The following is a 17,054-nucleotide window of genomic DNA, read 5'->3' on the forward strand; positions in this document are numbered from 1 at the left end:
TACATTCACGTTATTTTTGAATAAGCGTCTTAACACACCAAAACCTCTACAGAACATTATTAAAGAATACTCAACCCAAACACTACACATTTAGTTATTCTGGACACTTACCAGACATTCAGTAAATAGAATATCCAGATATTTCCTCCATCATTAGTTTTAAAGACGAATTTCACATTTTCAACACGTTGATGAATCTCAAATCGGGAAAATAAATAGTACTTTTATTTTTTACCGGAAATTTGGTATTTGTGCAGCTCTTAATAGCTTATTAAATTATAATACTACAATAGGTAAGAAATATTTATTTGGAACGACTAAAATCTAGGAAAGTTGAAAACTGGAAATTAAAACAAACTATGATTAGAGACACGATTTTTTGGTGACACGCGAAAACGCGAAATGTATGTTTTGTGCGAAAAAAAAAAAATGAAATGAAATATTTGAGTTTTACGTCCCACGATTATACCGGTTAGGCTAAAGGAGACGGTGATGATGAATAATGAATGAAATGGTGGAATGAAGAAAGTGGGAGGAAACGGGAGAACCCCGAGAAAACCCACGCACACGGTTATGCGAAAACGTTGTGTACCTCAAATATATACTTTTTCACCATTTGTTAGGCCATATAAAGCTCGCGATTAAACGCAAAATTCTGTCGAATTAGCGATATTTGCAACAAGTCCCGATATTCCACGAAATTTACTCAAAAGTGACAATTTTTCAACGCAATGTGATGAAAACTCTCATTTTTGAGAAAACAGACCACTATGAATTTTTGAAATTTTACATGCGAGCTCCAAACGTATCTACGGGTGAAGTGGATAGCGTGGAAAGTGTGTTGCGCGGTATTAAATGAGCATTCAGAAATCGCTCGAAAGTGTCTCCAACTAATGTACACTCCTGTCCAAAATTATTGTCGCATGTCTCTAAATATGTTGTTGTAGGAATATAATTTGATAACGAATTTGCCCCGTATTTCTTACATTTTTAGTATGTGTATAATCGGAAAAGACATGTATGTGACACATTTCATGTCAAAAGAGCAGTAAATAAGAACAATAAAACGACAATAAAACGAAAATGTCTTGTTCATTTAGCAACATTTTGTTTCACTCATACTAATTTTCGTATTTATAATTCTTTCCCTATGAAATTTACCACAAATATTCATTTCCCGATTATACACACAGTATCAGTATTAAAAGTATCCTACAAAAGCATTGTCAAATAATGTCTTACAAGAAGATAGTTATAGATATGCGACAATCATTTTGGACATGAGTGTACATAGTTTCGAATGTTGATGTGGAGAGGGCTCGTTCTTCTTACAATGCCATACTTACCGACAAAAGAACAAATTTAACATCAGAAAACATTGAAACAATGCTTAAGTGTTATTTGCATAAGTAAACTGTGAACACTACAAGTTATTTTTTTTCTATTAATGTTCTCTTTATGTGTGCTTTTTCTTTAAATGATACTTTTATTCAGTGAGAATGCTTAGTGTTATTTTTTAAAAACTCAAATATTGTTTGATATAGTCATGCATAAGCTCATATCATGGTGATTGATGAGTGGAAATTAAGGTGAAATAAAAGGTAACTAATTGTAATTGCCAAGGAAAATAGTGTTCTTACATTGAATTTTTATTCCGATTTTATCCCGCTTTACGCGTATTTTTTTATAACGAAATAGCGAATTTTTATTTACCACAAAATCATGTCTCTAACTATGATATAAGCGTTTAATTAATCAATGAAACTTTAATTATTAAAAAAAAAATCTGTAGTTTGAAACATAAATACATGAGTTGAAAGCATCTCTGTATGTCAGAAAAAAAAAAAAACGACCTAATAAATCAAAGAATGTCTGAAAAACACAAACACACATTATACTAGCGTCAACAAAAATACTGACCCTAGTTCAATAGAAATATTTACTGAATAATCATTATCTACAGAGAAATTTACGCTTAGTTCGTGACTTAAGAGAGAAAACTTGAACTCAGATCTTGTAAGCAATTGTGTATTAAAAATAACGCATTTCTGAACACACTGGATTCTCATCAATACAAACCACGACGTATCTTTTCTCTCAAGTTTTTTTAAACCGTACAATCAAATTTCAAACAACGTGAGAATAGAGCCTTTAAAATTACTGAGGAACCAATGAAGTACCTTGATGTACGGATGCCCTCTATTTGTAGTGCCAAATTGTCGAGCACATCTTTCTTCTTTCCGATGAACATAAAATTCTGGTTTTCTTAGAATAGCCACTCGTTTGCCTTTGTAGCTTAAAGCAAAAGCCGAAGTTTCTTCTAAGCGAGCTTTATCTTCTGACTGCACTGGAAGCACTATGGGTATGGACTGGTTAGTCACTCCTCCTTCCAGAAGACAATTGAAATGCTGGCACTATAAAGACCACAACGGACCATTAGTACATGAAATAATAGAAATCACAAACATATATCATGTTTTTACCTCTATACACGAGCCCTTTCATCACCAATTGGTCAACGTATGTACTTTCTATGTGCGTGATCCCGAGTTTTATTTCCGTTCGGAGTGCCTGCCTAGGATTACAAATTCTAGTAGTTAACTGGATCCCATTTGAACCAGGTCCTGTTTCATATAGCCTCGGTGCTAAAAAGGGGCGTTAAACTTCAATCAACCCACACGCAGCGGGACATTTTGAAGAGAGGATCAGGTTCTCTCGACACTTTGACATAGTGGAGATGTTGTCACAAAGTACTATATGTCTACGAAGTTATTTATTGAAAGAAAAAATGTTTGAAGAAAACTTTCATTCAGAGGGAAGAAAAGTCTAAACAAATTAAAATTTCTCATTTCAGTCCATTTCCTTTAGTCTACAAGGCAGATTATGAACGGTACATTAGATTAATCCAAGTACTTTTGAAAACAATGAATTAGGAAAAAAACTTTTTCATGAACTTCTCGTGATAATCTTTTCGTCAGGTTGAGTGATTCTCTTTTCGTAATTCTTGCACAATCAGATAACTCATAATTAAACGATTTTCATTTCGTAAACGGTGCCCACACGAAAAACTTTTCCTAAAAAGTTGTTTGTTTCTCCATGCTCTTTTCAATGGTGTATCAAACTACTTACATTGAAATTTAAAATTTTCGGGTGACATCCCGAGCCCCATGATACGGAGTCCTTTTTGAGAAGTAGACTGCTACATTCGAGGCGCCATATAACATTATTATCCTATCTCAATTTTGTTTGATCCTTTTACCTAAAACACCTGATAAATATATAATAATAATATACTACTATATTGTTATTAATATTATATACAAAGAGAGAGGGAGGTGCTAGCCGTAATTCATATATGTGTGTATGTGTGTGAAGAACGTTGCCAATGTGAAAAAAAAATTTAAGTCGACAAAACGCAAACGAAAACGAAATTTATTTCCAATCTGTTTTGTCAGACACATAATAAAACTACACCATTCAGTAAATAAGGTAAAGGTAATAAATAAAAGTATAGTGAACTAAAAGTTATTTATAGTGAACTAAAAATCTCTTAGAATTAAAATAAAATAAATAATTAAAATAAAACAAATAAATAAATCTGGACACAGACTCTCAACAACAGATTATGGATCATATTCGGAAGATATATTCTGGAAAGAAACAAAATAGTAAGAGGTTGACACAATGTAAACCGTCATGGAGATTCATTCACAGCTTTTAGTAGTATTTTCTCTCTGTATTCTTTTTTCGGTGTCATTTTGTGTGTTGTATTCTGCGATATGTTCTATTATATCGTTTAATTCACCATTTTTTGCTACTTTAAATGTCTCACAAGAATGAAAGAAAATTTGTAAGTAAAACTGAAGATTGAAAAGAGAATATGATTTTTTTTTTTTTTTTTTTTTACTTTTACTTTTACGTTATTGCATAAAATCGTACCTGTAGAAATTCTTCTTCTCTCATGAATCCTCGAAGAGGTGTAGCCCATCCTTCTGCAAGAACCTGTACCCACTGCAAATCTAATTTGGAAATCTCCAATGCTGGAAGTATGTCAGCTTCTTCCCTTGCTGATGCTATCCGATTTTCAGGCACAAACAATTCCATCACAAGGTCACTAGCACTCAGCGCCCGAGGAATTATGTCCTTAAAAAGAAAGAAGAAAAAAATCATTCTATGGAATGAACGAATACAACAGAATTAGTGAATATGGAAGTATATCAATTTGTATAATTATCTCTTGAGGTACTGATAAATAAATCGATGAGTTGTACACATTATAGTATTGAATTTTGTTCACTTACGGATACTTTTGTTACGATTTTCGATGCTGAAACTACTTTAGCGTAAATAAAAATGCTACTGAATGCTCTCAATATTAAAAGGTTAATAATCAAAACCTTATTTCACCTCGTTTTGAAATATGCCTAACACCTATCTTGGCGAAAATTTGAAGAAAATTTCCTGAGTAATTTGTTTTATTATTTTAATGTATTTTTTTCTGGTGTACATATACACAATGATCACTAAGTGTTCATTGACCCCGAAAATAAAACAGTCTTTAACAATAACGTTAATTATCAAAAATCACCTTTTCTGCTATTGTTCTCAAAACAAGCAAAATGTAGATACTTCCTTTTACCTTTGGGCGGCCGAATTAATCTATCCTCACTAACTCCCTTTTTCCTTACAATGCTGACCAGTATAGTCAGCAAATATTCGAAAAGTAAGGTTAATTTCTTTTCATTTTACTGTAATGTAAACAATCGGAGGCAAAGATTGAAGTAGAATATTTATGTTATGGGAAGAAAGAAAGTTTCTTTTCTTTAATTATTTTAACAATATATATCTACATAGTATGAATCCCAATTTTTGTTAACCATTACCATATACTATGTTATGTATATTTCAATGGATCATTTTTGTTCTCTACAGTTAAAATTTGAAATAGTATGGTGCGTGAAACTTAGTAAATAAAATCCTGTTACAAATAAATTTAAATTCCATTTCATCATTATTTTCGACATGCTTTTGAAATTTATTTTAATAATGAATCTTCATATTCTAAGAATACTACACGGTGTATCTAGAAAATAAGTTCCGAAAGTGCCTTACTCTCAATATTATCCGTCACGAACTCACATGACCTGGGATCAAAAGTTCGACTCTTGAAACTATATGTAAGCCTCTACCAATAGCCATCGTGAATCCCTATAGGTTTGTTTTCTGTCGACTGCGGATATTTAGGTATTTCAAACAAGAAACAGACACAAAAGTCAATAAAATAGTCGCTTTCGTTCTGGAAATTTCGATCTCCAAGATGATTCTTGCAGTGGGCGACCGATCATAGAAAAAGTACATGATATTCTGGTCAAAGTTGAGCAAGACTGGCGTGTAAATAGTCATGATATTGCCAATGACTTAAACATCCATCACCAGTGTTAAATCATCATTCGGATAAAGCTTGTTGTTTTATATGCAATCCATCTTACTTTGTTGAGTTTCTGGTTGCTATACATTTTAGGATATGTTTTCTCATTAGGCGTTGTAGAAATTATTTGATTTTTTAAACATTAATTAGTTTATTATTGCTTTTTAAAATTTTTTGTGTGTATAAACCTTCCCTGGGAAAAGCTTCTTCGATTAGTAGAAACTGCATCGAAATATGACCAACGGTTTTCGAGCTAGTCGCGTACAGCCGTACATACATACACATATACGGGCCAAACTGAGAACCTCCCTTCTTTTAAGTCGGAGGTTAAAAAGGAAATTTTCCTATAAAAATTATTATTAAGACGATACTGTTTTTATGACTAACCAATCACGGCATATATAATATAAGAATATAACTGAAACATAAATTACTCAGACCGATTTATCCATTCTCAAGGAACTATCACAAATAATTTTGAGTAGTATATGCGCAAAGAAGTATATTGTCACCGTTACAAAAAAGAAACAACAATAGATACAATCCGCTAGTTTTAAGTGTTTGTTACAAATACTGTACAGCACATATTTTCGTACAGCAAAATAAAAGCTGTCTTATTTTTGACAACAAAGACATACTTTTTAACGCCACAAAAGTTCATTTTCCGATTATCTCGAAAATTACGTATTGGGAATTTACCCTCAATCATTTCATTTTATTGAGTTCGACGTGATCTACTTACTGATGTGTACACTATCTTTGGACAATATTTTAGATTAAATTAAAATTAAAATTTAAGAGCTAATGATAATTTTAGGTCTCTACATCTCATTAATCATACTATGTACTGTCGTCTTACTAGTGTCATAATGAAGAGCTTAAATAGGCATATTTTAGCATTACTTTCACCTTAATAATCATGGCATGGTTCTGATACAGTATCAATTCTTAGGTTTACGAAGAAATTAATCTTTCTCCATTTTCTCAAAAGCTCATTCACATCCTTTTCTTCAGCTCAATGAGATCTACCAATTAGTATATGTCTCTTTGTGTCCCCCTCCCATCGTTTCACTCTAATAATATTGTTAAAATTTCAGTGCTGTCGCTTTCTTCAGTCTCTCCCTAAAATCTATGTATTATAGGGAGCTAGCTTGTTTACCAGCGGGGGCTGAGGTAAAGGGGGAAGAATTTCAACAATTTTTCTGCCTGACTCTTGCAATACTCTCTTTCCCCCTTCTATATGTCAGCGTTGCCAGGGTTAAAAATTTCTCACATGAATGTCATTCTGAAGAGTTAGGGTGAGTTGGTTATTTGTTGTGTGCTGTTGTGGTTGCGGTTTTGTTGCTTATTATTCATTTGACAATGGCTTCACAGCGTAAGAGAGGGCAAACTATGCACAGCGAAGCTAGAGAAGTAATAAGGAAGGCCACAGTGCAGTGCGACGAAGAAGAAAGGGAGAAAAAAACTGAAGCATTTATTATCACAGCCTAATTTGCGTGTGTCCACGTATAAAGGGATCTTCGATAGGGATTGCATAATTGCATAAACTCTTTGAATTAAGTGAGTATTAGCTGATTTTTTTGACAACGCACTGGCAACTCTGCCCAGGACCGTCGAGTGACCGTTTCTTGGCGACGGGGTGGGGAACCTGCCAATCAACTCTGAATTCCTCAGCCTCGCATTAAAGCTAGCTCCCTATAATATCTGTCATTTATGATAGTGTAATATTCAATTCAGGCCTGAGTTCAATCCAAAATAACCAAAGACAAACATAGAGCAGGAGATTACCGAATAAAGCAGGTTTTGGTGGAGAAGACAGCGATTTGTCAGTGAAAAAAAATCTGAATCTATCTCATATATATACATATCAAACACGAGTTTCACATAAAATTGTTTAAATTGAGATTCCCCTTCTGTCCCTTTAGCGACGGCCCTGATTAGAATGAGAAAACATGATGGTATGCAGATTATATAGGCTTCTAAAATTTTAAAGGTTTCAAGAAACAGAAGGAATATATTTTGTTTACATTGTCTCATCTTTCTTAATTTATGTCTGAATTGTACAATTGTTATGGGTATAAATTGACAGAATATAGCAGTCTCCTAGTTTGTTGCTGTATACACATGAAAGCATGTAAACAATATTTATGGTTCTTTCATCTTTACGCAAGGTTTCCCCCACCGCTTGAGCCATTAGCGGGTCTTCCTCCCTTGTTCATCTTAGCCTGAGGCGAATCTTTTCCATACCAGATATGCTAATTTGAAAGACCTCCACTTCCTTGAAAAGGAAACCACAGCAGACACATTTACTGCGAACTGTTTAAATAGCATGGATAAGGAAACTATCCCAGCATAATGTTTGTGCAAAACATTTGTTTGTTTTGATTATCTTTTAAGAAGTTGTATTGTTATAAAAGAAAATTTGTTATAATAATTTTTTTCTAGAATAACTGATGTGTATTTTAGAAGAAGAACCAAGGTTTTATCTGCATTCTACCCTTATTAAAATGATTTGGCGTTTCATTGTTTTTCATTAATTTTCTTATTTAGCTTTCCTTATTAATACAGGGTTCCTACTGATCTGGAGAAATCTATTTCCCTGACTTCTTTCTGACCTTCCCTGACCTTTGGCAAGAAATTCCCTGACTCTCGTGACAGGTGTCGGATGATTGACATAAATAAGGAATAAATAACGGTGAATATTTATATATGAGAACATTTATTCTATAGAGACAAATAGTAACCAATTCTCATACGTATATTCCACTTACCTACCATAAAAATCTGAACAACATCCATTATAATGGTTGGCTAAGCTGAAAATATTATCAATTAATGTTAGAAAACATATTCCCTGATTTTCCCTGATTTCCAGTCTTTTTCCCTGACTTCCCTGACCAGTAGGAATCCTGTAATATAATAAATTTGAGGTTTAATATACACATGAAGTTTCTATCGGTTCAATTGTATTAATATATCAACTATGCCATTTTTTAAAGGAAGTTCACAGACTCCAAGGTATATAATGAAGAATGCTTATGATCCTGGTAAACTGAAGCACTTACTTAATCTAGCTGTACTCAAACCTGCTAACTCTTACCGGAATTTTTTAATCACTTGACTTTCTCTAGTAACGTTAACAACTCAACAGTGACGGGTAATTGCACTCTTTAAAGCAGTCTTAAACGCCTCCTCCATTACTTACATGGTCTTGAAGTAATTCTACCACTTGCAGTGTGCTTTCTTCGATGGTACATCCCACGGTTTTAACAACCAAGTCCGGGCTCTCTGGTTTTTCATATTCTTGATCAACACCAGTGAAACCTGTGAACAGATTTTTATGTCATAATTCTTACAAAATATATAACATATAACAAACCAATTAACATTCTACTTCAGGATACTTACTTAATGAAGAACATGGATTCCTACTTACAGCGTAATCTATAACGTATAATTTTTTTCATGGTAGTTGAAATACACAAAAATGATCAGGTATGAACGTTTCACGCATAGTTAAGACTGAAAATTTATATAATGTGAACAGTGTCTGCAATTTTGATTATTAATGCGTATTTTACTCAAATAATTAGAATAGGAAACATAATTATGTAGTTATATATCACGCAGTTGCCAGAATTTTACTAAACGTTTTAGAATGATACAATACAATAAAGATGTTGAAAGGACTCACCTTTAAGCGTTCTTTAAATGTAGAGAAAATGTATATAGCTTCAACGCTCCACTGTCATCATCCTCGGTACGGTGTGAAAAAAGCTTATGTTGCTTAACTATATATATTATGATGTTGCTTCTGACTTGTACAAAATGAATGACTGTGTACAAGTGACTTTTCAGTGCGTTTTTTCTTCACATCGAGGAAGATGGCAGTGAATCATAGAAACTGTACGCAATTTCTCTACATTTAGTGGACAATTAAAAAGTGAGTCTTTTCAACTATTCAATATTATCATTAAACAATAAACACGATCATATAAAGAAATAAAACAACAAAAAAGGTTACACAATCCTGAGCTTCACAATATGTACGCATAACCAAACACATTGCAAATAAGTAAATGGAGATGACTAAAATGGAAGAGATATGTGGTCGGCATGGGATATTCGTGAGGGGTGTGTAGAATGTTTGTTACAAAGCAGATGCCAAAAAGCCCTTTAGGCACTCCAAGAAGAAAATCAAATTATAACATAAGGCAAGAATCTGAAGGAAGGTGGGTAGTAACAATTCTGACTTAGTATCAATGGCGGTTTGGTGGTTTCTGTTTCCATCACGCTGAATCTGTGAGTTCCTTCAGCCGTAGAGTTAATTAATTAAAAAACAACATATGAAATATTTCATGAAGTAATAAAACATATATATCTATCCTAAAAATGAAATGAAACATTTGAGTTTTACGTCCCACGGTTATGCCGGTTAGGAGACGGTGATGATGAGAGGTAAATGAAATGGTGGAATGAAGAAAGTGGGAGGAAACGGGAGACCCCTAGAAAACCCACGCACACGGTGTTTGTCCACCACAAAGTTCACTTGGTACAAGCAGGATTTGAACCCGGGACCCCAAACACCAGAGGTGAACGCTCTACTACTAAGAAAGATGTGCAAAGCGTACACGACCCGGAATTCAACTTTACATGTAATAGGACTTTTTGTCTTATTTTGATGTTACAAATCACCTCCCGAAGTATTTGCACATCTTTCTGTTCCGTTTTGTCAGGATTCGAGTTTTGATTCCAAGTTCGCACCCCTGTTACTCGTACACGACACGGAACTTAACAACATGCAAGAGGACTTTTTGTCTTCTTTTGATGTCACAAATCACCTCCCGGAGTTTGTGCACATCTTTCATATTCACTTTATATTATCATGACTATCAAACGTTGAATTGTCCTGAATCGTGTTTTATTTACGAAGAAGAAAATCTTTCTGAAACCGTAGTTTTTATTTACAGAGTAGACAATCTTTCTGAGACAGTCATTTTTACCTAGAGGTTAGCCAATCTTTCTGCGATACTGTCGCACCGTCACCTGTTGTTCTGCTGTGCGGGCATAGTTTGGAAGTCTAATAATACATAAATTATTTAATTACTTAGTTAATAAAAGTGTTCGTTTGAGGTGATCACGACAATAAATCAATTTGCATATGTATAAATCTGGTTATTATAAGCGGGTATCCAATCTGTCCATCGTAGAGACCTGTTCTATAAGACATTGCATGATGGTTCGTATACTCGTCAACAGCAAAGCATTCAACTTCGGAAAAGATCGAAGCTCATGTAAATATTAAGTCCTGTACTTCATAATTTGAAGGGAGTACTCAATAAGGACGAAAAGCAAACTTATTATTCAGCCTTCCCAGTTATACCAATCTACTACTACATGCACCAACCTTTTCACATTTCTTTACTAGCAATCTAATTTCATTTTTAGCTGATATCCTACCTTTAATAGTGCCCTCTCTTGCTTTCTTATAGAGCCCCTTCGTGTCTCGTTTCTCGCATACTTCCAATGGCGTGTCAATAAAAACTTCAAAAAAGGGAAGGTCACTTTCTTTATGAATTTTTCGAGCCATCTCTCTGTCCTGTAAATAAAAAATGTGAATAAACAGTTACACTTTTTTAAAAATGCTACAATTTATAAATACAATTTGCAACATGTCAGAAATGTTTATAACTTTTATAATATTTACATTCTCTTTTACTGTGTCCTTAATTTCTGCAATTAAAACTGAATTTTCAATATCTTTATGCTAGTACCTTGCTCTGAACTTATAGCCAGGAAAGGAAGAAAAACGTGGGGTTTGATGAGTTTTAGGTTCGTAGTACAGCATGGGCTATAAACTAAAATAAATCCTGTGCCCTTAAACATGATTTGATGGTGCCTACACCACTTTCTTTTTGTCTACTTGTTCCACTTTAAATTTTGGTATACCAGTCAGAATCTTTTAAATGAACTACTTGTTTTAGATTAACTTCACTGAATGTTTCTTCCTCTATTTTCAAATATACAAGTGATAGCATACTCAAGTAATAAAACTTCTTTGTTCCAAAGTACCTTAACATTTCATAAAGAACTCAAAACAATTTAATAATCACTGTTTACCTGAAATATTCTTGGTGCTAGAAGTCGTCCAGCAAAGCTGTCGTCTATTCGACGGAGTTGGTTTTATTACTTGATAATTATCATAATAAATAAGTGCTGCAGTAAGGAAATGTTTATCAGGGTTCCTACTTATTTGGCAAACACGAATTCCCTGACCTTCCCAGGTTTTCCAGGTCACTATTTCAAATTTCCAGATCTATATGTAATATAAAAAAGCAACTATATTTTGTCCTGACCACGGGGTTCATCATCTACTATGTATGCACATGTGTAGGTAGAAAAGTTTTGCAAAACAATTTATTTTATAAAATATTCCTACCAAGCAGCCGTATAAGACGAAAAGACAAAAAAGTTCTGCAAAGTAAAGGTACTTAAAATACACCTGACTTTCCCACGATTTTTTACAAGTTGAACTCCCTGACTTTTTCAGGACTTTCTACAAGCAAGCTGAATTCCCTGACTTTTCTATCTTTTCCAGATCTTCCAGGACAGTAGGAACCCTGTTTACTCAATATAAAAAGCTCTCCGATGATTTTATCTTTTATTTGTTAGAAAGTAGATGCGGTTTCCTTTAGATTCTGCACCAATAAAATGACAGAAATAAATATTATTACAAGCAATTAGCACGGACATTATGTTGTACAGTCAGCGACAAAAGTTCTTTCCGTTTCGTAAAATTTATTTTAGGAATAACGGTGGAACGTACTCAGTTTCACCTAGTTTCAAAGCTGAAACGTACAGAAAATTACATTCTTTTTAATTTATTGAAAACTGTACTCAAATTGTCATTCCATTCTGAAAAAAATGAAATGAAATTTTTGAGTTTTACGTCCCACGGTTATGCCGGTTAGGCTAAAGGAGCCGGTGATGATGAAAGATGAATGAAGTGGTGGAATGAAGAAAGTGGGAGGAAACGGGAGAACCCCGAGAAAACCCACGCACACGGTGTTTGTCCACCACGAAGTTCACTTGGCGGGAGCAGGGTTTGAACCCGAGACCCCAAGCACCAGAGGTGAACGCTCTACTACTGAGCCACCGCGGCCCCCATTCCATTCTGAAGTTATTTACGAAACTAATTTCATCAAACGGAAAGAACTTTTGTCGCTGATTCTGCAAACGACATTCAAGGAATGAAAGCTTAGACTGGTCCGTTAACCACCTTGCTTCGACAACCAATATATCCAGAATGAACCCCTCTCATAGTTGAAGTACGTTTTTTTAAAAAATATGTGATTAATAACTTGTTTTTAACATACATAATTCAATGTAGTTGAAACTTTAACAAAGAGTATTTTTAAATACCTAATAACATTTCTTATAACGAGAAAAAGTGATATTTAATTCAATCTTTAGAGATGTTTATTCTGTAAGTATTTGGGTCTAAACACAACAGATATCAATTGTGGTATATTCTACGTAATCTAAGCTGATGAGCACTATCTACAACGGTGAAAGTGTGAGTCTGGTATGAGGAAGGAGTGGGTAACGTAGTGGTCAACACACCGTTACAGTAAGCAGGAATCTCTGTTTTCTCAGCCCAATCGTTTTCATTTTAAACTTCAAAGCACTTTCACTTACAGCAAAATAAATATTTTAAAACTGTCATTGCAAATTACATTTATCACTGAAATAAATAAATAAAATAAATAACACTACTGTGTAAATCCATAGATTCCGGGTTTAGTTTCTATCGGATGTATTTGTTGCATTTTTCAGTTTTAAGCTCTTTCTCCAGGCCTTTAGCCTAAAGGAGAATGAAGAATGAATGATAATGAAATTAAAGGTGAAATAATAACATATAACACTCGTAGTCTCTTTCGGGTCTTCATCGTGTCTTCTGGTTACAGCATAAATCTATCTTAGAAATTGCTTTATCGTACATTATTACGAAGCACATTAAATCTTCTCTGTAGTACATTATTAAATTATCATGACACTTTACTACATCTTACTTTGGGTTTATTTATTTATTTTTTCTCTGATACTATCTAAACACTCACCTTAGAAAACGGCGACACGAAACTACATAAAGCTACTACTCCACTATCAGCAAATAGTTTAGCTACTTCTGCTACCCGACGAATGTTCTCCTCTCGGTCTTCTTTGGAGAATCCGAGATTTTTATTCAACCCAGTCCGAATGTTATCTCCATCAAGACCGTAAGCTGGGATTCCTCGAGATACCAAGTAAGCCTCCAATTCGAACGATATAGACGTCTTTCCAGCTCCGGAGAGACCTATAATGAGGAAGCAATGGAAGATCAAACATAATCAATAGAGTAAATAAAATACAGAAAAATTAGAAATAACCAAATGTATTACAATAAATAGACATTTAACAACTAAGAGCTTCTTTCTGTAGTTTTTTTATCGGTAGTTACCAATTTCTAATTAATATAACATGATCGAAGTCGTAATTAACCAAGTTTATTGTAAGTACTGAGTTTACTCTTAAGACTAAATACATCTGGTAGTTTGAAGAAATCAGGTAACTACTAGTAAGAGAAAATTTCTTCATGAATAGCTGAATCAATTATACTCAGACGTTTTAAAGAGAGGTGGTGGTAATTGTATCATTATTATTATTATTAATAATAATAATAAATGTTTATCTTTTATGATATTTAGCACTTTGTGTATATGAATGTTAATCCTGTGAAGGAATTCTTTAGTTTATGACCAGCATAACTAGAAAAATGAATATCAGGATGCACTTTGGAAACTTTTTTTTTTTTTTTTTTTGCTGATTTCGTAATATTAACACAATAATTGTCATCTATTGACAATTAAGACAATTGTGTTCATTAATTAGATGTTATTTCACACACACCTTTACATCGATATTATTGTTTGCAACATATCCCTCAGCGTATTAAGTCTATATTTAGTTGAACTACATAAATACTTTTGTATATTTTAACATTTTAATATTATACACACACACAAGGCAATTAAAAAAATAATTCTGCTCAATTTCAGCACTGCGCGGGCGTACGTAAAACTGTTCTAGTTTTGGATTAAAATCAGGGCTCTCAGCCTTATAAAGTTTATATATATAAGACAAATGCCGGTCGCATCAGGTAAATACGAATGTCATTAAATAGATGTAAGGTTGCTCACACAAAACGAGAAGAGACAGAATTTTCGTAACGAGATACGACTGAGATGTAAAGAGATAGAGATCACTTTCACGACACCTATCTATGACGAGACAGTCTTAACTTGTCTCCAGGCAACCCTAAACAACTGTAGTAGGGCAAGTTGACTACCATACATTTCGTAGTTGGTGAGTTTCTGTTTCCATCTGAACAAAATTTAAAACACAAGAAAGAAAAATGTTTATGTCAGCATTAGGGGTTGTCGTCAGACGGTTTGCTTTGTAAAATTTTTAATCTCTTGTAACATGATCTAGTTTCTAATCTATATACTAAAATGCTACGTTCATATTTTGTGGTCAATTCCTCTCGAGTAAACGTAAGAGATTAGGATTGGATGCGTTACATTGCACCCGTCAATGGGTAAAATTCGAACAAAAATGCCAGGAAAGATAATATGATAGAAAACATACAAATGCGGTGACATAAGCACAAAGGTAAAAATTAGTAACATAGTAAGAAATTAATCTTCTTTTGCCGAGGTTACGCGACAAGGGTAAAGAAAGCCAAAGTTGGTATGAGAGATAAAACAGAAGTCAAAGATATGTTGGGATTGTCACTTGAACCTATTCGTTTCGGCAATAAGATCATGCTCTTAATTGACTGATGCGCTGTGTAGACGGTGCAGATCCAGCTAGTAGTTTATTGAAAATATCGCATTTCATTCTGAAGTCTCCTTACCTTTTATTTTTCAGAAATGGGAAAGACAAAAAGTCACTTCAGTACTATACTAATCTATGTCTTGGAACAGTAAATATGCTCGCTGTTCAATCCCAGTACAAGGCAATCAGCAACAAGGGTTTTCTTCAATTCCAACACGCAAATTATTGAATGGTACCTATAAATAATGCTCAGGGCGATGCGATCTCAACTATGTACCTAGTACAAGCGGACGTAGACTAAGGATTAATGTTTGTGCTTTGCAATCGGGAAGACCAGAGTCGAATCCAATGGCCAGCCATCTTGAGGCTTTTCCTTACGTTAACCAGGCGAGTATCTGGATGATATCGTTAATATACGTAGGTCCTGGTCGATTTTCTCCCACTTCTTGGTTTTAGCTGTTCATCATTTCATTGTAAATTAATCTCAGAGGCAGCACATCTCGATTATTGTTAGTAATATAAATAGTCCTTATCTTGCTCTTCCAGGCACAAACCTTCATAATAATTAAGGATCTAATAATAAAATAAGAAGTCCTTATCATATAGCATTCGCGTACCCATGTCTTTTGTATCCTTTTTAGAAAAACAGTTTAAATAATGGGTTTAAACCACCCAACCCACACAGGGTCAAACTCGAGATACGTGAATGGAGCATTAAGGTGGATCACTAGATGTTCTCGGTGGTATGCTAAACGCTGCTTGAATAGTGCTTCAATGCCAAATAGTGTCGAGTGTTTACTGATGCCAGATAATAAAGAGAGTAATCATCGAATTCTGCTCAGATACTTACTGGAGAAATTATTGTTCGACACTTACCGCGACACCTCTTCTCGAACTGCAACGCTAGAATCCAGGAATTTTCTTATTGTGACTACTACAGTAAACGTACAAATTTGGCAACAACGCATTATGGCGTTCTGCGCGTTTCATCTCAAAATCTATTTCCTTAAATGTAAATTAATATTTAAATAAAATATGAAACATAACACGAAAAACGGTGAAACAATACATCTATTTTGTAATAAGATCGTTACTTCAAAATACTTTACAAATACAAATAAACATTTCGTAAAACTGAGCACTTCTTGTAAGATCTTACAGCAAATGCCATCTTGTGTGCTCATTGTAAAACGAATCAAATATTTTCTTTTATTTGTTACACTTTTCGATATCAGGAGACACAACCAAATGTCTTGTGCTGTAGCTGAAACATTACTCTATCTTATAATAAGCACATATTATAATATGTAACACCTGATGGCAGATCTTTCTGTGTCTTTCTGCGATGAGCTTTTGTAAGTCAAGAATTTTCCGCAGCAATTCCAAAATAAAAATTCAAGATGATACTATCATATTTTTATTACAGCGTTATATGGCAACTATTCTGCACAGGCGCGGCAGATATTCTGCGATCACATCGCAGATCGTGGCATGTTCTGCTATGGGAATGTAACGTTTCATTGCGCAATAGTTAAGGCAATGAGCTAAAATATGTACTGACTTCCGGGTGGTGATCCATCTTAACTGTCAATATTGGTACTCTGACGGATTCAACTCAACACAAGTGAGAAAAGACTTAACTCGACGAAATAAGTCTGTGCAGAATCAGAGATTGAAACAACTTTGGAGTCCCAATATGTCACTTGAATCAATTCCTTTCGACAATCAATTCTTGGAAACCACAAGCTCT

At 34.1% G+C, this 17,054-nt stretch overlaps 1 protein-coding gene across 5 annotated transcripts in view; it reads right to left on the minus strand.

The window, feature by feature from the left end:
• Papss (3'-phosphoadenosine 5'-phosphosulfate synthase) overlaps positions 1–17,054 on the minus strand; it is a 202,423-nt gene that overhangs the window by 13,671 nt on the left and 171,698 nt on the right. For all 5 annotated transcript variants that reach the window (XM_081728857.1, XM_081728854.1, XM_081728852.1 and 2 more), the window contains 5 exons: positions 13,549–13,784; positions 10,889–11,027; positions 8,634–8,752; positions 3,940–4,143; positions 2,181–2,414 (listed from right to left, as the gene is read on the minus strand). In XM_081728857.1, the coding sequence (XP_081584983.1) occupies positions 2,181–2,414; positions 3,940–4,143; positions 8,634–8,752; positions 10,889–11,027; positions 13,549–13,784 (932 nt within the window). The remainder of the gene's footprint in view (positions 1–2,180; positions 2,415–3,939; positions 4,144–8,633; positions 8,753–10,888; positions 11,028–13,548; positions 13,785–17,054) is intronic.

This window comes from Thermobia domestica, chromosome 10 (genome assembly GCF_964235325.1).
Source record: "Thermobia domestica chromosome 10, izTheDome1.hap1.1, whole genome shotgun sequence".
Taxonomy (NCBI): Eukaryota; Metazoa; Arthropoda; class Insecta; order Zygentoma; family Lepismatidae; genus Thermobia; species Thermobia domestica.